This window comes from Neomonachus schauinslandi, chromosome 9, assembly GCF_002201575.2.
Source record: "Neomonachus schauinslandi chromosome 9, ASM220157v2, whole genome shotgun sequence".
Taxonomy (NCBI): Eukaryota; Metazoa; Chordata; class Mammalia; order Carnivora; family Phocidae; genus Neomonachus; species Neomonachus schauinslandi.
Window position 1 is genome coordinate 142151987 of NC_058411.1, and position 23985 is coordinate 142175971.

The 23985-nt window shown below is 61.9% G+C and overlaps 1 protein-coding gene across 2 annotated transcripts in view; it reads right to left on the bottom strand.

Annotated features, from left to right (window-relative positions):
* Positions 1–23985, bottom strand: part of ARNT2 (aryl hydrocarbon receptor nuclear translocator 2) — a 146957-nt gene that overhangs the window by 13146 nt on the left and 109826 nt on the right. For both annotated transcript variants that reach the window (XM_021680694.1, XM_044917843.1), the window contains exons 11-17: positions 22754–22828; positions 17569–17720; positions 8940–9012; positions 8007–8130; positions 5163–5262; positions 2163–2301; positions 1415–1580 (exon numbers count right to left, since the gene is read on the bottom strand). In XM_021680694.1, the coding sequence (XP_021536369.1) occupies positions 1415–1580; positions 2163–2301; positions 5163–5262; positions 8007–8130; positions 8940–9012; positions 17569–17720; positions 22754–22828 (829 nt within the window). The remainder of the gene's footprint in view (positions 1–1414; positions 1581–2162; positions 2302–5162; positions 5263–8006; positions 8131–8939; positions 9013–17568; positions 17721–22753; positions 22829–23985) is intronic.

Sequence of the window (23985 nt, forward strand, 5' to 3'; positions counted from 1 at the left end):
CGCCTCCCCTGCCCTCTCCCCGTGTCCCAGCGCCTGCCCTGCCGTCTCCCCGTGTCCGATCGCCTCCCCTGCCCTCTCCCCGTGTCCGATCGCCTCCCCTGCCCTCTCCCCGTGTCCGATCGCCTCCCCTGCCCTCTCCCCGTGTCTGATTGCCTCCCCTGCCCTCTCCCCGTGTCCCAGCGCCTGCCCTGCCGTCTCCCCGTGTCCGAGCCTCTCCCCTGCCCTCTCCCCGTGTCCGAGCCTCTCCCCTGACCTCTCCCCGTGTCCGAGCCTTTCCCCTGCCCTTTCCCGGTGTCCCTGCGTCTCTCTGGCCTCAGCTGCACCGTGACCTCCTCTGGGCCGGGACCCCGTCTCCTCCCCTCTGTGAGCCCGGGCCTATACCTGCAGGCCTCCCGTCCGCAGAGGCCCGCCTTCAGGGTGAGGCAGGGGGACCTCTCCCCCACGGGCTGAGGAAGCCAAGGCAGAGAGACTGCAGGGGGCGAGGGCTCCCCTGGGAGCCAGTGGCTTCCAGCTTCCGGTGGTTTCTGAGTTGGGTGCCTGGCAGGCTGGAAAGCAAGAGGCCGGGGGCCCGTCCCTCGGGAAACAGGGCAGCACGTGGCTGAGCGCCGCTCGGGGACAATAAAACAGAGAGAGTTTAAGGCCAAACAGGAGAACCTGCTAGGAGTGAACGGGAGCTTCGCCGCATCCATGGGGAATGGCCGGTGAGAGGTCAGGAAGTGCTGTGTCCCCAGGCTGGGGGGGGGCGGGGGGAGGCTGTGGGCAGTAGCATCCGTCCTGCAGAGAGACGCCCCATGAGCCACACGAGGGGGTCCCGCTCTGAGAACATGGGCTCAGGACGCTGGAAGGGCCACGGCCCCTCAGCAACCCCTCCTTCTGGGAGGGGGAGCCCCGGCCCATTAAATCCACACAGAAGGAGCCAGCAAAGGCCCCTGGGACGGGCACCAGAAGGGGTGGCCACTTAACCCTTTATGGCCTGAGGTTTTGTTAACAAAGCTGGGACAGGTGCTCTGACACGGGATGGGGTCCCTCCTGGAATATTAGGAAGAAAGAACTTGACAGTGTCTCCTATTCACACGATGTATTTCTATAATTGGCCACCCAGTCGTTTGAAACAAGATTATAGCGTTTCGGACGTGGGGCAGCTGAACGTCCTTGCCAAGGGCCATAAAGGGTTAAAACTGCATTCCGAGGAACACCATCTAGGGCCTTGAAAATGACACGTCACCCCACAAAGCCGAGACCCGCGCAGCCAGCTCTGAGCAACACCACCGGCTCTCAGCCCTGGGGGCACTGGGAAACCTCTAGGCTTTCTCCCAGGGTTCTGGGAGCTCGGGGCTCAGGCCCTCCAACTCAGGATGCTCAGGAAGCGTTTCTGCTGTCTTCCCGGGCATTCTTTCCCTCGGTCCCCACCTACCGAACCCTGGAGTCCTGTTGGCGAGACTGGAGTAGGCATTCCCGCTGGGCGACGAGGTAGCTGGGCTGGAGAGGGGGCTGTAGGAAGAGGGGTCTGCTGGGTAGGTGTGGCTCGTTCCAATCCCAAAGGGAGATGACTGAGTCTTGCTGGACTGGGAGGGGATTGGCTACAATTCGGACACAGTGGAGAGAAGGGAAGCGTCAGCAGCAGGCCCCTGCCCCCGGCCCCCGGCCCCCGGCCCCAGTGGCTGATGGCAACTCCCCACGGCCCTCCTGCCCCTCTGGGCGCACGCCTGCCATCAGGCCAGCACGTGTGGGCCCTGCGTCTCTGGGGCAGGTCTGGGTGACGGTCTGGGTCCTGCGGCTTCTGCTTATGGGGCCCTGGGCACTATAAACACGGAGGAGACCCCTGGGCCACAGGACACCCACGTCACAGTGACTGGCAGGGAGCTGCGCGTGTCCCGGGGCTGGGGGTCCTCACGCACTCCTGGCTGGGGCAGACAGAGGTCCACAGGAATCCTCACGGAGCATCTGTGGATCTGCCCCTTCCCCCGGCTTCCCAGGCCACCGCTGTGCGGGGCCAGGCTGCTGAAAAGACGGGGCTCCACGGTCTGGGTCCCTCTGGGGCGGGGGGGGGTGGTTGGTGCTCAGAGCGCTAACCTGTCTCGGAGCCAGGATCCAAAGAAAGCAGGTCCCGGGTGCTCTGACCCGCTTGGACCCAGGAACAGCTCCCTCACCAGAGCCCATACCTGTCCGGGAAAGGGCGGCCGGCTCCCTGTCCAGGCCACCTGACTCTGGTTCAGCTGCCGGGAGATTTGGGACATGTTCTGGCCTGTTGACGAGGACGACTGGATGTCATTCACGCTGGGCACGTGGACCACTGAAGAGCTAGAAGAGATGAAACCGCATCTGTCCCGAGGAGCCGCCTCGCCCACCATGCCAGCCCCTGGGCCACCTTCCCGTTCGCTCCGGCTGCTACCTCTGTCCGTCCATCTGTCTCTCCAGCACATGCCTGGACAAGAAGGCCCACGCGTGGCAAGCCCCCCGGTGTCCCTCCTCTCCCCGGGGCTCCCTCTGTGTCACCTCTGTGGTCTGCCTCGTGGCCCCCTGCACCCCCCAGGGCCCCGCTCTCTCCTCCAGGCCGCCCACACCCCACCGCATGTCTGGCTCCCAGCAGACGACTCCGAGGGAGAAGCCCCTCAGCATAAAAATCAGCCTCGGCGTGGACCCACTCCTCTGTGCTCTGGTTAATTTTTTTTTAAGATTTTATTTATTTATTTGACAGAGAGAAAGACAGAGAGAGCAGGAACACAGGCAGGGGGAGTGGGAGAGGGAGAAGCAGGCTTCCCGCCGAGCAGGGAGCCCGATGCGGGGCTCGATCCCAGCACCCCAGGATCATGACCTGAGCCGAAGGCAGATGCCTAACGACTGAGCCACCCAGGCGCCCTGTGCTCTGGTTAATTTGTCCCTGTGGGGTGCCTACAGGGCTTCGGATTCAGGAACCAGGCGCGGGCTGTCAGGTGGTTGGCTTTGGACAGGAGAAAGAGCCTGTCAGGGGACGCCTGCCGGCGCGGGGGCCTGGTCCAGCCACCCGGAGCACGCTGCGGGCTACCTGCCCCCTGCCCTCCCTGCGTCTTCGATGTCCTCCCTCCGGTCTGTACGGGGCACCTGCGGGGTGTGTCCCAGGTGCCCCAGTGCCGGGCCCCCACGTCTGACCGCTGTCTGTGCTCCCAGGCACGGGGCAGACACTGCGGATGACACAGTCCCACCCAACGCGCTCATTAAAGGTGGGAAGGTGGGGAGACTTCTGTTTGGCTTCAGGCCCTTCGTTCTGGGAGCAGCTGAGTGCAGGAGAGCGCTGTGTGCCCAGGAGGGAGCCGGGCGGGGGTCGGGCTGATGGCAGAACATTGGCGCAGGTTTCGAAGAAAGGCGGGTAGAGAAGAGTGGGTGGAGTTTTACTGCTTGTATCACACTATTTTTTCTGTGCCTCCCGGTTCCCCGTAAGATAGAGAGGCTCCAGGAATGTCAGTACCTTCTTGTACGAGCCCTTCCAGAAGCGGACAGCATTCCCAGCTCCCTGCACGCAGCGTTCCTTCCCCTTCCTCCCTCCTGATGAACCGATGGCCGCAGAGGCCTTTACTGATCACCGTTCTCTGCGGGGGGGCCTGTCCCCACCCCCTCAGCCCTCATGTTCTCCCAGGGCACTGGCGATGAGAGCTGGCCCCTGTGCCCCACTCCCCAGGCCCCCTGGACTAGAGACGCCCGCCTCCGTGCACACAGGCGGGGCAAGACTGCGGGGACCGCAGCAGGACTCAGGGTGAGGGCACAGTCAGGGACCTGCAGTAACACCACTCCCCTGCAGCTCAGGGCGACCTCTGACTGACATTCATCCCACACCCTTCCCACTCACACCAGCGCAGGCCCTTTTGATTCACGGGAAACCCGGCTCATTCCACAGGCTCGGGGCCTCCAAGGCCTCCCTCCCTCCCTCCTCCTACAGATGAGCAGTGAGCGAGCGCCTTCCCGACGCAGGCTCTGCGCAGGGGCCGGGTCCTCACACAGCCAGCTGGCCGCAAGCCAGGCCCTCCTTCTCCTTAACTGCCCTCTGACTTCGTTTCCACAACAGCCTCACCCCGGCTCAGCGTCTCGAGCTGGACCACGGGTCCTATGAACCACCAGCACCCTCCCTTTCCACGCTGCCCCCTGAACTTTCTCCCAGACCCCATTTCCACAGGTCCCTCTTCCCCTCCGACCCCCTGGTGTGGTATTCGAGGCCTCTGCAGCCTCCTCCTGTTTTGCTCTGACTCTGAGCCTCTCCCATCTCTCCGGCCTCCCGGGCTTTGTCAGCACGTTGCGGAGGAGGCCCCATTGCCTCATCAAGTGGCAAACTGACCTCTGCTCTGGGCTCAGCTCAGCAGTCGGTCAGCCTTTCCAGGCCCCGCTACTGTCCCTATGGTCCCGTCCTCACCTCCGGCCTCCACTCCCTCCCCGCTGCCCTTCGTCCGGGCTGGGGACCTGTGAGCACATGCAGCAGGGCAGGGAGACGGGCAGTGAAGACGGCCCAGCAGCCGCTCCCCGGGGGCCACCACCTCACCCCACTGGCCCCAGACCAGAGGCCCGCGTGCCGGGAGCTGCAGAGCAGGCTGCGTCCAGTGAGACCCAGCTGCACTGGCCAGAGCCCCTCCAAGGTGTCAGTCTGCTAAAGCGACCTGCCGTTTCTCCAGGAGGTCTGTCCGTGGACCGGTGTGAGAGCCAGCGAGGGCAGGGGCCTGGCCGGGCCCGATCCCTGGGGTGGTCAGTCCCACCTGCCCAGTCCTGGTCCCCATCTGCACCTGGATGCTCTGCTTAGGCTCTGGCCACTGAGCCAGTGGCTGGGCTGTGTGAGGAGCCCCGCCCACCTGGGCTTGGGTCTGGGACAGTTCTAGTGAGTCTGGGCGTTTGGTGGGTGCACGTGAGGACCCCGTACCCTCCTGAGTGCCGCCAGTCTCCTCCCTGGCCGTTCCTCCCAGTCTCTGCTCCTCCTTCCCCAGCGGGCAAGCAACATGTCCAGTAGCAACGCACCGAGGGCTCAGAGGGCAGAACCAGAGCCACCGGCCTCCCAGCCCAGCCCAGAGCCTGCAGGACGGCAGCCACCAACTGGTGTTGGCACAATTTGCCGCACATGGAGCCGAGCTCTGAGGCCCGGGGCTTCCCAGGTGAGGGGCATCCTCCCGCCCCCTTTGCCCCCTGGCCCCCCGGCCGGCACGTACCTGAAGGCCTTCCCCGAGTGTCCGGGGGGGAACGGGCTTCCCTGGGAGTAGATCTGCTGCGTTCCTGCCGCAGACGCTGAGCTCATCATCTTCTTCTCCGCTAGGAAGAGCACAGTGCGGGTCACATTCAAGGGCGTCCCGTCCTCCAGACCGTGGGGCAGGCAGCCGGGGAGCGGCGCTGGGCGTCCCACAGCAGGACCACACATCCCGGCCACCTGTCCACGTGCACCTGCCCCGCCCTGGCCTCTGCGCGCTCCGTCTCCCGGGGCCTTCTCCGCACCGGAGGGCACTGGGCTGTCCTCCAGCACCGAGGCAGCGGTTGGAGGACCGGCTCTGGTCCTCAGAGCCCAGCTCCGCCCTACGGTAGGGGGGGTGGCCTTGGACGTGTTGGTTATAGAGCCCCTCACTTCCCTACAATCTCAAAACTCCTACACCTATTGCTCAAGATACCGGAATAAAGGACGTCAAAGTTAGTTACATGGCAATAATTTTGTGCCTAGACAGACCCCCTCGCCTGTACCCATCTCTGGCTTGTGGGGGGGATCCCCACTGGGTGGACATGAGCAGTGACTGATGGACACTCAGGCTCTGGGGCTTGGGGCCGAGGGGACAGGCTTTAGCGGCCATGTGCCGAATCTCCCACACGTGCAAACCACGTCTATGACGTTTTGATACACTGAAGCCCTGAGCAGTTTTCCTGGTCCATTTCCTTGGCTGCAATGACAGGGCACCCAGTGGAAAATCCTAGAGGATGGAAGGGGCTTGGACCCTTGAGTGTGCATTCCTGACACAGTCCTCAGGCCTGGGTCTTGCAGATAAAGATGCAGCTCAAAGTTTCAGGAGAAAGGCGCCCGAGGGACTTCTCGTGACTATTTGCTTAAGACAAGCTCTTTTTTTCCCATGTATTTTGGTTTTTTGGTGGTTTTGGTAAATGAGAAGCATATTTTTTTTCCTAACTGCTCCAAGACATTTGTAGAGCACAAAATTACATATATAAAGATTTTTGATTTTATTATTCAATCTTCTATATCTTTTTTCATTTTATGACTTTGATCTACTTTACTTGTTGGAGATGAAGAAATGCATATTGAGATCGCCCGCGGCAACTTGGCTTTATCAGGATTTTCCTGTATTTCTAACTATTCTTTCCCATGTTCCAGTGCTCACGACACACACACCTTCACGTTAGGTCACACCTCTTATCTGCGTAAAACAGCCCTCTTGGCTCACAGCGCTTGGCGACTGTGTGTCCCTTCCGGGGTCTGCAGGCACCAGGCCACCCACCCCTCCGGGCTCCACGGTTTCACAGCGTGCTGTTTGGGGGACAGCATATTCTGGAAGCATGTGATTCAGCAGCTACCACCCAGGAGCCCTTGAACACCAACTGATTCTACCGCGCATGACATTCATACTTTCTTACTATTTCACTTGTTCTTCTGAGTATTTTGCAATTTGCTAAAAATGTCCTCGTCTTTTCTTGGAAGCGAGACTTCCTTCCTTCTTTTTCTCTTCCCTCCTTTCAAGAGCGGTTATTTTTAAACACACTGGAAATTGTGCTTCTCTAGAAATGTCAGAGGAAAAAAACCATACACGCCGATGAGAAATTTCTGTTTATGACCCCTAACCCAAGATGCATCCGGACCTTTGCCGAACTGATTTGGTTCTGGCTTGTCTGTGTCTTTTGTATCTTCCAGCCGTTTGTACCTCCATTCTCGTGTTCTTCCTTCACACTCCTGCTTTCTCAACCCGTCCCTTCCACTCCCGTGTTCTGTGTTTTGATGCATCCCCCAAACGAGCCCAGTCCCTGGCAGGCCGTGCTCTCGGGAGGTCTGGGAGCACCCTCCTGCGGCTTCCCGTGTGTGAGCGCAGCCTCGGTGGTGGACAGGGGTGCGCTCTGCCATTTTCCTTGTCTGTCAATTCTCCCCCTATTTGCTCATCTTTACGGGAAGGCGTCTACACCTGTCATGTTACAACATCACGTGGATTTCCTAGAAATGCTGCAGGGTCTGGTCCAACACCTCAGGCTTCTCTGAGGGGAAGAGAAGTCTTTTAGACGTGCTACCGTTTGCTCTCTTCCCTGCCAAGTCCAGAGCCACTGACGAAGGTGTCTGGGGGCCAACAGGTCACCGCGCCACACAGCTCGGCATGCACAGCCCTCGTGGGAGACCTCGATGCCACTCTCCTCGCTTCCTTAGCGGCTGGCCCGAGGCCCGGTGGGAATGACGGCCGTGTCTGCACCACCTGGGCAGATGTCAGGAGGGCTGAGATTTGCTCTTCCATCTGCCCCAGCTCCTCAGTCCTGCAGACGAGCGTCTCCACGCTGCCTTTGGGCAGGTCAGCTGCCTTCTCCCCTCAACAGATCCCAACCACACTGCACCTTGCAGACATTCCTTGACCACCAGAAAAGGGAATCCTTCTGCTGAATTTTGGAATGATACAGACCTTTCCAGGTTGTGTATTTTGCTAATCTTAGTGGTAATCTGGCTGGAAAGGGCAGTTGCCCACACGGGCTTCACAGGACAACGCGACCCAGAACGCACCATTTTCTGTGGCAACAGCACGAATGTGGGCAGGCCACCCGATGACCGCGACTGAGCGAATTCTGGGCATCCACGTGCCATTCCTTCCCAACCCTTGAATGTAGAAGGCGTGGGGGCCCCAGGGAGCAGGCGAGCGAGAGGCGAGGCTCCACCAGCACTCCTGTACCAGGTGCTCTTGTATGCTGAAAGCCCACCCCGCGGGGGCCTCTCCCTCAGGGGGGTAGGGGGGGCTGTCCCCCGATGGCCCGGCCACAGCACCCTGCCCCCCACGCCCTCCAAGCCACGGCAGCGTCGGGAAACTTACATGCACTGATCCCCGCAAACATCTCGGTGAACCGGGGGTCCCTTTCCTGGGAGAAGATGGTGTCTGCCTTTTCCACGGACTTCCCGGCTTCATGAACGCCGGCCGGCAGGTTGGGGACGGGAACCTGTTTGCACATTAAAACACAACCGCATCCCACGCGTGAGACACAGAACACGCGCTTCCGGCCTCGCCTTCGTCCGGCGCCCTCCCTCCCACGTCACTGACATTTCGGGCTGGAAGGTTTTACAGGTGGGGGGTGGGGGGGAGCTTTTCTGTCGACGGAGGCCAAGGACAGTCGGGGTGGGGCTGTGAGCTGGAGGTCACAGAAAGGACCACGGAGTCACACCGACGACTTCTAGAAAGTTAATGATCAGCGTACTCTGAAAACCAGGAGACGTGAACGTACAGTCTAACGTAGGAGACAGATACCTTGCGGTTTCCCTAGACGGCCAGCTCCCAGATGCAGCAAGAGCAGGAAAGGCAGAGGGAGGAGGAGGGGGCTAGGGAGAAGGGGCAAGGGAGGGAGTTAGCACCGGCAGCGCGGGGACATAGGGCAGGACTGGGGTGGGGGCAGAGAGGGACCGGGCCAAAGGCAGGACAGATGGCTGGGAAGCCGAGGGCTGACGGGGTCCGGAGCTGCCTCCATCGGCTTCCCAGTGCGCAAGGATTAGGGCTCAGAGTCGGGAAGCTACGGTTAGCCCCCCGACACTCTCCGTACTGGCCACAGCCTGCCACCAGGCTTCCCGGGTCCGGCAGCCCTCGTGGCCCAGCTCTGCAAAAGGCTCACAGGGGCCCCAGGGGAGCGAAGTCTCTGCACTGAGGGGCTGGACAGAGCACCAGGACCTGCTGGGCTGGGCTGGGGGCAGGGGGGTCAAGCTAAGGGTGGACTGCAGTCCCCAGTGCCAACCAGGAAAGACTGTTCCAGAAGCTCACCTGTGATAAGTCGTAGGAGGACAGCCCATCCCGTTGGTGCACTTCCAGCTCGGCCTGCTGCTGCTGGAGCTGCCTGAGGGACAGGAAACCGGCAGAGTCACCCAGAGCCGACGTGGAGCTGCAGGGCTGGACCGGAACCTGCCCCGAGCCGAAAGCGGCAGCGGGCGACCTGACGGACCTCCAAACCGGTCTCGGTGTTTGTTTTATTTTATGATTATTTTTTAACGTCCCAAATCAAGACTCCAAGCTCTGTACTTCAGGCTGCCAACAGTTAGGAAATAAATTGTGGTTTATGATGTCATTTTATGCAGGTAAAAAAAAAAAAACGTTAAGGCCAAATTCAGACGGACCCAGAAGGCTTCGGTGAGTGCCGACCAGTAGGCTGGACGGGGCCTGTGGGACCTCATCCAGCCCTCACTCGGGACCCCCACAGCGTTACTTTATGCCCCCGTGAACAGTTCAGAGAGGCTGCCCAGGTGCCTGCCCACCAGTGGTCACGACCTCACGGGGCCAGGGCCTGACCTGACGCCTCTGACCCCTGCTCGGCGCTCTGCATGCTCCCACGCTGCTCCTGGGACAGAAAAAGCCTCCTTACGGGGAATGGCTGCTTTATGTTTTAGAATATGGAAACCGAGTTACTTCCAAGGGACAGCGAACCCTACAGCTCAGAGCCTAAAAATGGGGCGGGGTGACAGCATCGCGCTCAACTCTAAATACCAACAAGAATGAGAGGCGAACAACGATCAGCAAATAATTGACCAAAATACACACACCCCATGCCCAGGAGTCAGTGGGGAGGACACGAACAAGCCGCTCAAGCATAAATACACACACGTATAACATACAGAATACGGATACTCACGTCACCAGCAAGTAGGGAAACATTTTCACCAAATAGTCAAAGCAAGTGCAAATCAGAACAGACTTGAAGAACAATTCTTCACAACCAAGTCGGTAAAACTACGTTTACAGGGTGGCTTGGTGTGTGCACACAGCCTTCCCGGGGGTCCCCGTTAGGTCCTGTGGACACGTCCACGCCCTCCAGGAGTCGCCCGCTGCTGGGGCTGTGCAGGGCACTTACTCAGCGGCCAGAGACGAGAGCGGGCTATGCAGAGTAGGCGGGAAGAGGGGACGACTGTGTGAACGTGTCCATCGATTCACTGGGTGCACACTCCCCGTGGTCCCACAGTGGCCACCGCGAGGACCATCTGCAGACACTGAAGGTGTGGTCAGAGCGTGTGGAAAAGTTCAGGACAAAACGCTCTGCGCACCGTGACTATGGCCACGAACAGTGCATGGCTTCGGGACGCAGAACAACATCTCTTCCGTGTTCGCATTAACCGGCTGGATCTTCCTTACCCGTTGTCGCCGTGTTTCGAAGCCAGGACAATCTCGGTGGGTCCCTTGTGAATATCTCCGAGGTGCAGGTTGTCTCCCCCACACCTGCCCGTGCTCTGAGCCTGGAGACAGCAGGAGCCCTTGGAGGGGAGGGGGGCCGGTGCAGAGAACTAAAGTCTGCTGGGGAGCCCAAAAGTCACCGCGGGTAGGGCAGGTGTGGGGGCGAGCCAGCCCAGTCAGAGAAGCGTCCCCCAGAGGGGCCCCTGTGAGCGCGTCTCCGCCTCTGGATACCTGCAGCCCGGATCAGCAGACCCCGGGGCCGCGGGAGGAGCTGGGGGGCACCACGCGGGAGAAGGCCGTGTGGTCCGGCCGAGGGGGAGCTGCCGACTGCAGAAGGCCAGCAGGAAGGACACCTGCACCCTCTGTGTACTAGCCCCCGGCCCCTGCTAGGGGTGTGCATTCACAGCAGCTCTCGCTGGGCTCACAAAACCCTCCAAGGGGGTATTTCTGAACTCCCTTTACAAGAGAGCGCACTGAGACCCAGAGATGCCAGGGGTCTGCAGAGAAGTGATGATGCTCTGCAGAGGGTTTGGTGCAGTGGCTACTGCTCACAGCGCGGAGGAAGCCCTGGGCTAGCCACCGTGGGAGCCAGTGACGAGACCCGGTGGGAGGGGCGGCCGGCGGGAGCCTAGCCTCAGCGGCAGATGCAGCCCCTGCTACCTTGGGGTGGGGGGCCCTCAAACTCTTACCCGCTGCCCCCAGCCAGTCCCTCCACTGGCCAGACAGCTGGAAGCCTGAGAACAAGGGGGCACACGCCGTCCTGTCCACAAAGGTTAACGTTGGCTCTCGGACACCCACAGGCCCCCCGGCTGGCGGGGGGTGCAGACAGAGCACCTAGGCCGTCTAGGCCCCGGTGCGGGCCGTCTGGGTAACTGACCACTTCCGCTCCCCAGAGCAGAGCAAGTGTGGGTGATCAGGTCCACAGCCCCCCACCCGAGGCCGTGACCGCACGGGCCAGTGGCCCGTCTGCTTCCCTCCTCTGCTGGGGAGCTCACGGCTCCCCAAGGCAGCCCGCTCCACCAGTAGACAGACGCAATCATGGAAAGTCTGCGGCCAGACAGCCCACATCTACCTTCCTACCACTCCCGTTTCGAGTTCTGACCCTGCTTCCCCAGAAACACAAAATAAGCCGAACTCCGTCCCTGACCTCCTCCCCCAGCAGCCAGAGACACGGGCGGTCTGGACACCGTCCACCCCCGCCACGCCCTTCACGTTGGCCCCTGGTGTGCGTCCCCCCAGGGAAGACCTCTTAGAAGAGGACCCGCTGGGGGACCGCTGACCAGCGTGCTTAGGTCTAAGCCTGACGGGCCGTCTGTCCCGGGAAGCGTACTGAAACGTCTACACCAGGCTCTGGGCTGGACCCCAGGGGAGAGGATGAGGCACCCAGACCCCCGCGGCCGGGGCCTCACGGCGCGGACCGGGTCTGGGAGCACAGTAGGCAGGAAGCACAGTGTGATGCATTCAGAGCCAGGCTGCGGGGAGAACACACAGCTTGCCTCCCGATCTGGGTGGGAGAGCCCGGGGGAAAGGTGAGCCAGAAGACACGGACGGCCCCCCAGGCAGTCAGCACCTGCACCCGCAACACCAGGAAACAGGAGCACTAAAAAGAAATTCTTTAAATCGCAATTTCAAAAAATTTAAAAAGAATATAATGATCTGTAGAAAAATCAGAACTTTCCGTGTTTCCTATTCTCACTTTACAGTTTTGGTATTTTGTTTACACCCTGAGGGCCCCACCATCGCTTGCTCCCGGGGCCCCTGAAGCCTGAGTGCAGAGCTCGGGGTGGGACCCTGCCTGCACCATCCTACCTCTGCAGCCTTCCCGCTTCATAGACACAGAAAGCGAGGCTCAGAATCCCAAAGACGTGCCCGGGAGGGCGCATGCGGGATTCAGACCCTTCTGTGTGCTACAGACCCTGCACCCGGTCCCATGATGTAACAAGGACCATTGCCCACATCTCCCATTCCAGAGCAGCCGACCCGACCACACAGTGTGGTGGACCACCAGGCGGGAGAGCAAACCTGTGCTTTGGGGTTTTTGTGGGATCGGAGCAGTGAATGCCCTTCTCTTCCTTCCAAAACTTTCCCTGAGCCCAAGTTTCAGCCCAGCACTGCTTGTCCAGGGAATACCGGCCGCTCCCGCCTGTGGCCCAGCCTGGGTCCGGCCGGAGCACAGACCGTCGGGGAGCGGGTAAGACCCCCGCGTGGGGCTGTGCGCCGGGCACCCCAGTGTGGGCCTGCGTTGCAGGGAGGAAGGGCCCACGCTTCTGCTGGGTGTGAGAGTGTCAGTAAGGGCCAGAGGCATCCGGGTGCGAGCGTGCTCTCCGCTCTGTCCCCTTCTGGGCCCGAGGAAGCTCCTTCCAGGGGAATGTAGGAAACAGGGTCTCCGGCGTGGCCGCAGATCCCCCAGGGCCTGACCGCACTCCCTCTGTGGTCCGGACACGGCCACCCCATCCTGCAGACTTTGGTCTCCGTGCCCACAGCTGCGCACCCATGGAAGAAGTGCTGACTCGCAGGCCGCCCGTCCTGGGAAGAGGCCTGAGGAGCTTTCTTGGACATTTCACAGCAATGGAATAAAAATAAACCTCGGTGTGCTTGCAAATTCCTGAGGGCGGAAACGTGGCTGCTCCCAACTCTGACCAACAGCCCGTGTGCGGGCCCAGGCCCAGACGCAGCAAAGCGCCGCCTGCCCCCCAGTCCCCTGGGGACGAGCGCGGATGACCCGACATGAGATGCGTCAGGCCCGGGCTTCCTGTCTGCGCAGCCTCCCTGCACCGGGGACGGCAGGAGGCAGGCGGATGCCGTCAACGCTGCCGGGCGCCCTGCGGACACGGGTCTTACTCAGCCTGAGTGTGTGTGTGACCGGCCACGAGGGGGGCACTTGGAGGCAGCAGAGATCGTGCCTCCGGGAGAACCGGGATCCGGCGACCGGGCACCTGGGGCTCCCCAAGCTCGGCCGACCAGAGTGAAGTTTATAATGCCCCCCTGCTGACCGAGGGCGGTCTGCATGCCCATCGGGAGGACTCCGGATGCCCGTCCAGGGCTCTGCAGTTGACTCCAGGGGGCAGGGGCGGGGGTGGCTCCTGGGGCCACGTGGGTAGCTCGGTGGGGCCGGACGGAAGGCGGGGGGCTGGCCGGGAAGAGGATGGAGGATCCCCTGAGACAGGGCGGGGGTCTCAGCAGGGCGCTGGGGAAGACGCAGGGAAGGAGGAGATGGGCGCAGACTCCCAGACAGACGCTGTGGGACCCTGGTCTGCAGCAGGTGCCTGGGATGGCAGGACGTGGGACAAGTCCCAGGATGGGGCTCCGTGACCGGAGCCGTCGCCCACCGCCCCCCCACACACCCTAAGCTCTGCAGGGATGAGGAAGGTCACCTGGCCCTCACTGCCCACTCCCAGGCTCCCGGCCCCTGCAGCCCCCCGGGCTCTCACCGAGCACGTGGGGACGGACGGCTGGCTCCGAGCCAGGGTGCTGGCGGGGCCGGGCATGGTGGAGGCCTGACGAAGCGCATGCGCTCCACAGCACAAAACAGCCGTGGTCGTGGAGACCTACGGTGGCTTCGGACAGCGCCGTCAGGACACGTCAAGGGACAGCATCAGATCCCTCCCGGGAGGGGCCGGGACGGGGAGCGCTCAGCTGCTAGCTCACCTGCGCACAGATACGCGGACAGCTCGTGCTCAAAGCGGCCCATGCCGTGTCTCCACAGGACCGAGCCGGCCCCGAGCCCGGACACGGCACAGACAACGGTCGTGCAGCAAGGTCCGAGCGTGCTTTCTGCGCTGCCTCCCGCTTCCCTGCGCCGACGTCACGCGAGCAAGCGCACGGTGACGGAGGCCTTCCTCTCCGAAGCTTTGCACACATGCTAACCATCTCACGCTCCGTTTCTCCGGAAGTTTCTTTGGACGCTCCTGACTGACGGCAGCTCGGCTCGCCACTCCTGCCCCAGCACAGAGCACGTAAGGACCTTCCCGTAGTGCGTCTGCCGCGCTGCGCACCTGCAACGGGCTGGAGGGCTCGCATCCTGGCCGTCACTGCCCTCTGCTGCCCGCAGCCAACATCTCCCGCCACCTCCACCAGGGGACGTGCCGCCGGCGGGCCTCTGAGGGGCCGTTCTCATCCCCTCTGACCCCACAGAGCTGCCGGGAGCAACCGTCCTGAGACACAAGCGGGGACATGCCCGTTCGCTCGGGGCTGCCCACCTCAGAGGAAGAAAGCAAAGCCCCTGCGGTGAGCACCCTTGGGAGGAGGGTCCCTCCTGTCCTTCTGGGCGTCGGACCGGCGCTAGCTGCCGGGAGGCTGTCTCGGAGGCCGTGGGCGGACGTGTTCATTCTCTGCCTCCTGCGTCCTCTCAGCATGCATCTGTCCCTCCCTCTGCCTCCTTGTGCTCCCCGGGGACACGGCCCCTCCCTGGCGGCGGGCGCCCTGCCTGTCCTGGAACCTGCCATAGGCCCGTGTCCTCCCGCAGCGCTCGGTGGGCACCTGCTGCATTGAGTCTCGACAACAGCACCCAACTCGCTTGAGTGACGCGTGTACAAACACGGGAGTGAGTGAGGAACGGTGGAAAGTAGAACAAAGCCAAAAACCCAGGAAGGGAGCTTCAGCCCGCTCTCTGACCCGAGTCTAGAGGATGCTGCCAGGTGCCCACCGGGAGCGGGTCTAAACCACGCAGGGGTGGCCTGGACGTGCTGCAGAACCAATTGATGGACGGGCCAGCCTCGGGTCTGACAGCAGGTTGCAGGCTGTCCCCACGACACCCCGAGACTCCTCTCATCGCCTGGAGAGGCAGTCCTCAGCCCCCGCAAGCCAGGCAGCACGGCCCTGGCCGTGTGCAGGTCAGGTGTGGGAGGGGGGCGTGAGGCAGCAGGGCGGATGGGCGAGGGGGGCTGCATCAAAGACATGACGGCTCTCACTGATCCCAGCCAGTATGTGGGCATCAGAAGGTTCTAGAACAGCGTCCAGGGCCCTGAATGCCTGGCAGGCTTGCCCATCTGCATGACTCCCAGCGGTGCCGGCTGGTGTGGCTGCAGGGGGACCAGGACAGGAGGCCCAAGCTGCAGCGTGAGCCGACGCTGAGCAAACCAAGATGGCCTGCCGTCCTCCCCCTGCCCGTCCAGCTGCCCCGCCCCGGGCCACGAGCGCATGATCAGCCTCGCAGACCCGGGGAGGGAGACGGGCCTGGGACTGCGGTTGCCTCCCCGCTCCCCGAGTGAGGAGCCTCCTCCTGCCCAGGCCGGCGGAAGCCGGGGAAGTAACCGAGTTTACCACGTAGCCACGAGACCGTCTCAGACACGGGAGAGAATAAAGCCGTGTTGTTTCTGCACGCCTGGGTCTCTGACTCCTATGCGCTCCTGCTCTTCCTACAACCAGGAACGTCATGGCTGGAAGGTGGAACTAGAAGAGCCGGAGTGCTGGGCAGGCCAAGGGAGAAGAAGCAGAGGGAAAGGAGGTGGTCACGCAGTTTGGGGCGATGACCAGTGATGATGGGCTGCCCAGTCCCTACAGCTGCTGGGAAAGCGAGTTAGCGGAGTTGGGGGCCAAGGCCAGGCTGTGAGGGGTGACGAGGAGACGGACGGCAGGCGGGCCCCGACAGAGGGCTGCCAGAGAAAGCTCCAGAGGGCCACGGAGACCGGGGTCTTCCCCGTTCAGGAAGCCGGTGACTATGCCAGGGTCTCGGGAGGATCCCGCGGCAGGGCCTGGACAAGGAGCGTGGCCCTCGGGAAACGGAGGATGTGCTGGGAGGGCCTGGTCAGCCCCGGGGACGCTCAGTCCCACCAACAGGAGGCAGGACGATCCGCCTGGAGCTTGAGGAAGCAAGCGGGGTGGTGCACCTCCGGAGCCCAAAGCAGGTGGCGGGCAGCCTGCAAGGGGCAGACGGGGACACGGTGGCCAGGGGGACTCTGCGCACCCACATGGTCTCGGTCAGCTGCGCAGGCCCCACCGCCAGCGCCGGCTCCGGGCCCGCCGTCCCCCAACGCTGCTTCACACGCACCGTTTATGCGCAGAACCTGAGGCACAAGGTTGTTCTCCCCACTTTACAAATGAGGCAACTGAACCCTGGACAACACAGTGACTCGTCCAGTGGGGGCCAGCATCAAAACCCAGGTCAGCCGCCCCGAGCGGCCTCGCACGAGTGGACCGGACGGTCCAGCTCTGTGCCTTGTGGGCCAGGAGCAGGGCTGAGACTGAGACACAGGGTGGGACTGCCCAGAAAGGAGGCGACCGCGGGGGGGCCCCGGGGGCATGCCCCAATCCAGGGAGCTGGGAGACACGGGGGGCCAGGGCCCCGAGCAAGCCGGCAGGTCACTGCCTGGGGTGCCATGGCCGGGGCAGCTGTCAGACAGGAGGGGAGGTGGCAGGGGTGACACCCACTCAGAGCTGGGCCCGGGAGAATGCAGGACGGCGGTACCACCGACCAGCGTGGGTACACAGGGACGGCTCCGCGGGGCCCCCGACACCGGCCCCCCCCACACGCTTGGGCATCATTTTGCCTTTGTTCCCACTGCTTCTCTGGCCTTGCATTTCCTCGAGAATAAATCCAGGGAGGAGGCGTGACATGCCTGTCGCTGGGAGCCTGAGCCCAATCCCCACAGCACAGGTGTTATCACCCCTTTGCCCAGATGGGGCAGTGAGCGCTGACAAACAACACACAACTCAAGGTCACGGGAAGTGGGAGTCAAGCCCGGAGCCAGGGCCATGTGCTAACATGCGTGGACACGGGGTGAAGCCGTGGTGACTCTGGGACCGCAGGGCCTGCAGCAGGGGAACCGCGTGTCCCCACAGTGCCGGCCCCAGGCCCCGGAGCTGCCGCAGCCCCAGTCTCACTCCCCGGCCCTGCTTCAGAAGGGCCAAGAAATCAGGCCCTAGCAGCCAGCATGCCGGGCAGCCGCAGGGCAGCCGCAGGGCACCCGGCTCACCCCTGCTGGGCTCTGCGTGCTGGGGGCACAGCGAGGCCCGGGGAGCAGGACACCTGCATGGAGGCAGGGGGCGGGGGCATTCCCTCAGCCTGGGGGTTCTTACAGGAGGGAGGGGGGACGGGAGCAGGGCGGGGGAGGCGGGGAAGCAGTGATGCGGCCCACAGCCCCCCTCACCCCCTCACCCCTGGGGCCTGCTCCTCCCGCCCCACAGGGACCGCCAGCCGGAGCCCACGGGGAGAAAGGGCTCCAGCCCAGGACTCAGGAGAGGCACCCAGACCTGGCGGCGGGGGAAGGGGCGGGGCGTGGGGAGCACGTACTTGACGTTGGTGTTGGTGCAGATGACGTACTCAATCTCGTCCGAGTAGGGGTTCTGGAACGTGAAGCTGCTGGTGCGGATCAGCATCCACTCGCGGTTCTTGGTGCGCAACCGATACATGACTGACAGCACCTGGCCCTTCAGCTTTACCACCTGAGGAGACAGTCGCGCAAGGAAGGGGGTCAGCGGGAGGCGGGAGAGGCACCAGGCGGCTCAGAGCGGGGCACGCGGCAGAGACGGCGAGGGAGCGCGGCTGGGCTGGGGGGCTTCTCCCTCTTCGGAGCAGGCCCCGCACTCTGCCCACCCTCTAGAACGTTTTATAGCGGGACCCCTCAGCTTTTTCAAATGGGGTCATGTCGCTCTATACGCCCAGTGCTTCCCTGTCCGGCTGGGCTGCTGGGTCCTGGGTGACTAGTTACAGTCCAGCGCTGGATTTGTTCTTTACACCGCACGCTAAAATATCCTTAACCCCCTTTTACCACTGTTAATTGGATCAAGCACTCTCTGGGAGGAGGTGTAAGGAAAGAATAAATCCGTATGCGTCATCTGTGTGTGCAAGCATCTGCTGTCCCGTTCACGCCACAGCATGGTTTCCGAACGACTTCCCGATGTACATCCTCACGGGGGCTTGGTGAAGGTGGGTTTTACCATTTATACAGGATTAATACCGAGTCTTAGAGAGAAATGAAACAAGCTGCCCAAGATCAGACAGCTCTGCTGGAAAAGCTGAGAAGGAACCAACGTCTTACTTCCGAACCACAAGTGTGTTTTGCCTGCTCTCGTGCTCCCTGTGGACACACACAATCCGTGCACAGGCAGACGCGGAGCCGTGGGTGTGCACACACTGGTGCAGAAGGCACACTCGGCCAGCAGCTCTCGTGGCTGCAGCGGAAACAGGAGAGGCTAAGAATGGGCAGTGGGTGGGCCTAGGCTTGGGTGAGAATATACCCCCGGGACAAAACAAGACAGATGGGGCTGTCCTCTCCACAGGCCTGTGTACCCCAGATCCTGGGGCTGATCAGGACAGAGAAGGCTCTGGGCCCAGGGCAGCCGGCTGTCTTGACCATGAGCCCAGAGTATGATCAGAGATAAGAACACGGACCTGGCCCCAGGGTCAGGGAGGGCCCGGTCCCTCCTCCTTAACTCCCTCACTTGTAGTTTATTTCTGGCTGGATGTCTGTGGACAGCCTGGGGGGACAGGGATGGGGAGGGACCTCTTGGTCACCTGAGTCCTATCCCCCCCCGCCCCCCAGCCCCAAGCTTGGCACGGAGCAGGCACCTGGAGCACATTTTCTGAAGTTCCTCGACGGGTCTGTCGTCCCATGAGCTGGGCTGATGCAGCCTGGGCGCCCACCCTCTTTCTGCACCACCCCTGGGGAACCAGACGGAATGAAACCTGAGGCAGTTGGACTCCCTGGTGGGAGAGCCTGAGTGAAAAGAAGCCGGACCACGCCCAGGAGGACCTACGCACTGGGTGAGGCAAGGCCAGGAGGCTAGGGCTGTGGCCTGTTGGCAGGTGTGCGGTCCCAGCAAGGAAGCTTGCTCTTTCCCCACAGGGCCAGGGGTCAAGGCGACGTGCCCGAGGTCGGCATTCTGAGGGTCCCGTGGGAGGCTCTGTGGCAGCCACGCACCCTCCCCAGGGCCCGGGGCCCGGCTAAGTGTGCGACACAAGTCACCTCGTGTGGGCCTCCCGACAACATTGTGTGCATCTGGAATGTGGGCCCCAAAGGAGTTAAATATGCCACGGAGGCCTCCCGCTAAGCCGTGCCCGAGGCAGGATGGGGTCCTGGATCTCCTGACCCCACGGCCCACTGTCTCCATGAACTCCTTCGACCGAGGAGGAAGAGAGAGCAGGCCGAGTCCCCGCCCAGAACCACACAATCAAGAGGCAGGGGGCCACCAGGACGCCATGGGGTCCAGAGAGGGCTCCTGAGGGAGGCGGGGCTAGGAACTCCCTGGAAGGCGGGTAGGTGGGTACATCGTTGGCGAGTGAAGCTCCCTGGCAGGAGGCATGTGCTCTGTGTGTGGAAACCTGGGCCGTGGTGGAGGCCAGAGGCACGGGTGGGGCAGGGCCGCACCAGGGTCCCTCCATCCTGCCCAACTCAGGTGTCAGGAGACCACCCAGGCCGGCCTGCCCCTTGCTTCGTGAACACGGCTCCATGGCGGAAGGCATGCAAGAGGAGAGCAGAGGGGGCAGTGGGGCCCTGCCCCGGGCCTGGGTCTCGCTGGGTCCCACTCTTCCCTGGCTGCCGGGTAAACAGTAAGCTGGCGAGGGTCCAAGAGCGGAGCCAAGAGCAGACTCGGGTTTCCTGGCCCCTGCGCGGGCACAGGCCACCCCACCAAACCCAAATTCCTCAGGAACCTGATGGCACTCTAAGGGTCTCACGTCTGGGCCCCTCAGATGCTTTGGTTTAAATCCAGAGAGTTCCAAGGCTGACTCTGAGCTGACACAGCCCCCTCCGCGCTTCTGCAAAAATAAACCACTTCCCTTTATCAACATTCGTCCCCCCAGTGGCTGGGGCCCAAAGAACATATGCGAGGGGCCAAGGCCGGCGCTCCAGGATGTCCCCGTGGCCGCACGGCCCCGGCCCGCTGAGTTCTGTGACCATGGGGCCGCGGGCTCTCAGGAGCAGCTCTGGTTTCATCTCCCGCCTGCCGTGAGGTGGCCGCACCCAGGGCGAGAGTCCGTGAGCTGGTGCCACTCAGGGTCTGGGCTTACATTCCTCCCGTTTCTGTCCCAAACCACCCAGCTTCCGACGGCGTCAGCAGGGTAAAGCCTCGGCGTGCTGTCCGACGGAGAGGCCTGTGTGAGTGGTGACAGGGGAATGTGCTGGAAGGGGGCACCTCCAGCCCTCACTCTGTTACCGCCCTGCTGGGGGACTCGGGGCAGGCGACCGGAACTCTCTGCGTCCCGGTGTCCACCGTGAAGAGTGGGGCGGACGACGGACGGTGTGGGCTGAGGACTACCTGAGGCCGTGTGGGACCAGGGGTCTGGCTGGTCACTAACCGTGTAGGGAGGCCCACTGCTGCTACAGCTTCATTTCTACAGATCCAGAAAAGGGAAGCTGACCCAGGCCAACATCTAGAATAATCTCCACGTATTTGGAAAGGTGAGGCATGGAAGATGCACTCTGGCCATGCTCAACCATGCTCAGCTCACGTCCTTCCAGAATGGAAGTCACCGTCCATTTAGACCACTTGATTAAGAGCCGCTCACCCACGAGCAAGCTCCTCACTCGGTGGTCGGCATGATGGTGGAAGCACAGACGTGCCACCTGCCCACAGGGAGCTGATGTCTCAGTGGAGGAGGGGGAACTCAGCGGACAAACAAAACAATTACAAACTGCAACAGTCGTTGTGCAGGAAAAACAAGAGGCTGAGAAGGAGGGTGGGGGGCCTTCTTGACTGGCGTGGCTGTGGACTGCATCTCTGAGGTGACAGGAATTAAAACCTAATCAAGAAGATGTCAGTCCTGGGAAGAGTGACGGGACTGCATTCTAGTCCGGAGAGAACATGTGCAAAGGCCCTGAGGTGGGAAACAGCATGATGTGTTCAAGGCACCAGAAGACCCATGAGACCAGGTGCCGTGAACGAGTGCGGCTAAGACACGTGGGGTCATCCTGGGCTTGCAGCCGAGGTAGGGAGCTTGGATCGGATTCCAGGGGCTCTGGGAAGCCACTGGCACGTTCAAGCTAAGACGTGGCCAAGCCAAACTCATGTCTCCCGACTGGCAGGGAGTGGGCAAGAGTTAAGCAGGGAGCCTGGCAAGGACCCTGCCACACTGCTGGAAGTGAGAGCGGGTGGCCCGGCCGGGGTCAGCAGAAGGAGCAGAGGGAGAAGGGGCCAGCTGCACACGGCTTCAGGGGGTAGCGGACGTGAGGGCCGCACGTGGGCAGCGAGACCAGAGCAGGAGGGCTGACCGTAGCTCGGCTCCGGGCCTGTGCAAGCGGGGGGCACTGGGGGGCCAGAGACGGTCTATGCTGTGCCCCCCGGGTAAAGTCGCCGAGGGAGACGCTACAGGGAGAACGGGAGAGAAGGCAGGCAAGGACCGAGCCCGAGGGCGCAGGGCTTGGAGAGGCGGAGCGGGGGGCTCAGAGAGCCGCCCCGACGTGGGGCGGGAACGGAGCAGTGGGTGTCCGGGGAACTGGCCGTCAAGGGGCTCATCCAAAACACTGTAAGCTCAAGGTCAAGGGCCTGTTCCGTCAGATGAACGAGAGACTATCATCCCCTCCTAGAACGGACCTCAAAGGCCCTCGTCCTGCAACACTGTCTGGTCCTCTCTTTCCTGGGGCTCCGGCGAGCTCCCGAGGCCTCGGAGGAGGAACCTGTCGTCTGCCAGGAGGGTCTCAGGCCCTCCCCTCTCTCTCCCGTGACATGATGGTGACGATGCCCCCTGCCCAGGACAAGCGCGCAGTGTGCACACAGGTGTCCGCAGCCGAGCACGACACAACAGGTTCTCAGCACCGGGCAGCTCACGGGGGTGACGGGGGAGACGCTCAGTGATGCAGCGGCGGGCGGCCTCCCTTCCAGGCTCCCCTTTGCTGTCTCCGCCCAGAGCGCCACCAGGCCCACACCGGTCCCCTCAGGCCGCCCCTCCGCACCCCACCCCTCACCTCCTCCACAGCCACGCTGTGCCCCTGTTCCAAGGGTTTCCCACACTTGCTCTCCACGTGTCCGCGCTACCAAAACTTTCAAAAACACTGCTCTGCTTGCGGTCCTCAGAGGAGCCCTCCGTAAACGACGCGGGGAGAACTTCAACTCCTCTGTGTGGCCTCAGCAGCCTCTACCGTGGGCCCCCTCCTCCCTGCCCGGCGGTAAGTGTCACTCCAGCCCAAGGGGCTACGCGTAACTCCCTAATACGCCACGTCATTCTGCATCTCCGGGTGCCGGCCATCAGTCTGGAATGTTCTGTCTTGGGGGCAGGCGCATCCCAGCCCAACGGTCCCCTCCCCTGGGAGACTTCCTGCCTCGTCCCCACACCATTAACGTCTCCATCACCTGCCCTTCATCCAGACACAGGCGCGGCTTCCTGATGGGTCTGCCCTCCCCACGCGACTGGGAGCCCCTCGCCGCGGGGTCCCTGCCTGACGCCTCGGGTGGCCCTATGCAGCCTGCCTGGCGCACCCTGCCGGCCTGCTGCCCGGGGCCCCGGTTCTACGTCAGCCGTCGGTGGGCGCTGGCGGTACCTGCTGAAAGCTCTCACGCAGGTGGCTCTGATCCTCGGAGTGGCAGAATTCCAAAATGTCCTTTCCTAGAAGATCCTGAAGAAAGAGACAAGCTGTGAGAACCCGCGATGCCGCTTCCCATTATGGATGCATCGCTGTCGGACAGCAGTGGTCCGGTACCCCTTCACCCTGCGTCCCTTAGCTCCCCATCCTCGGGGGCGAGCGGCCGCAGGACGTCCCCTGGGCCGATGACGGAGCCGGCTTCTGGACCCTGCCTGCGTTCCTCCGGGGCGCTCCTACCCATTCTCGTCCCCCGGGGCTCTGGGTCACTTCAGAGCGCAATTCTATTTTGCTTGCCGCTGAGAGGCACACTGTAATGAACGTACTTCAGTAAACATAAAAAGAAAGCAAACGATAGCACGAGGACAGACGTGCCTGCCGATGAAAACTGGAATCGCTGAAATGCAGAAATGGAAGCTGTCTGGTGGCTGGATAGACGCTGGGACTGATCGGTAACCGTACCGACCTTCACCCCTCTATCTCTCACTCAAAACACCTGGCACGAGCCCCGGACAAAACCCAACCAGGATCAGAGACACCGTCGCAAGGAAGAGCCATACGTGTGACAGGAATGGGGTCCCACTGGATGTGGCTTAGGCAGCAAAGGATCGAATTGAATTCATGGATCGGAACCCAAACCGGCAATGGCCTCCGCAGGAGCTGACATGGACAGCAGGAGGGCGGTCTCGTCTGTGTGCCAAGAAGCATCTCGATGCTCATGGAAGGTGCGGGTGGGTAAATGGATCTGGAAATACTCTGCCAGCCAAGGTTATGGTGACTTTGGAAACTGACTAATTTTCCCCCTCCCTCCTTCCAAGAATCTCAAGTTTGCATGAATCTAGAGATGTAGAATTATACGAATGGTTCCAATATTTCAATTTGGACTGTTTCTAGGTCTTCTTCTTTTTTTAAGTTTATTTATTTAAATAGTCCCTACCCCAACATGGGGCTCGAACTCACCACCCCGAGATCAAGAGCCGTGTGCTCTTCTGAGCCGGCTGGGCACCCCTGGACTGTGTCCTAGTTCTAAAATAATACATGTACTTGAAATACCCACATCAACGTATCCCAGATTTTGTTCCTCAGAACAGAGATCTTTTCCTTCCTTCCTTTTTTAATTTTTTTTTTTTAAAGATTTTATTTATTTATTTGAGAGAGAGAGAGAGAAACAGCATGAGAGGGGAGAGGGTCAG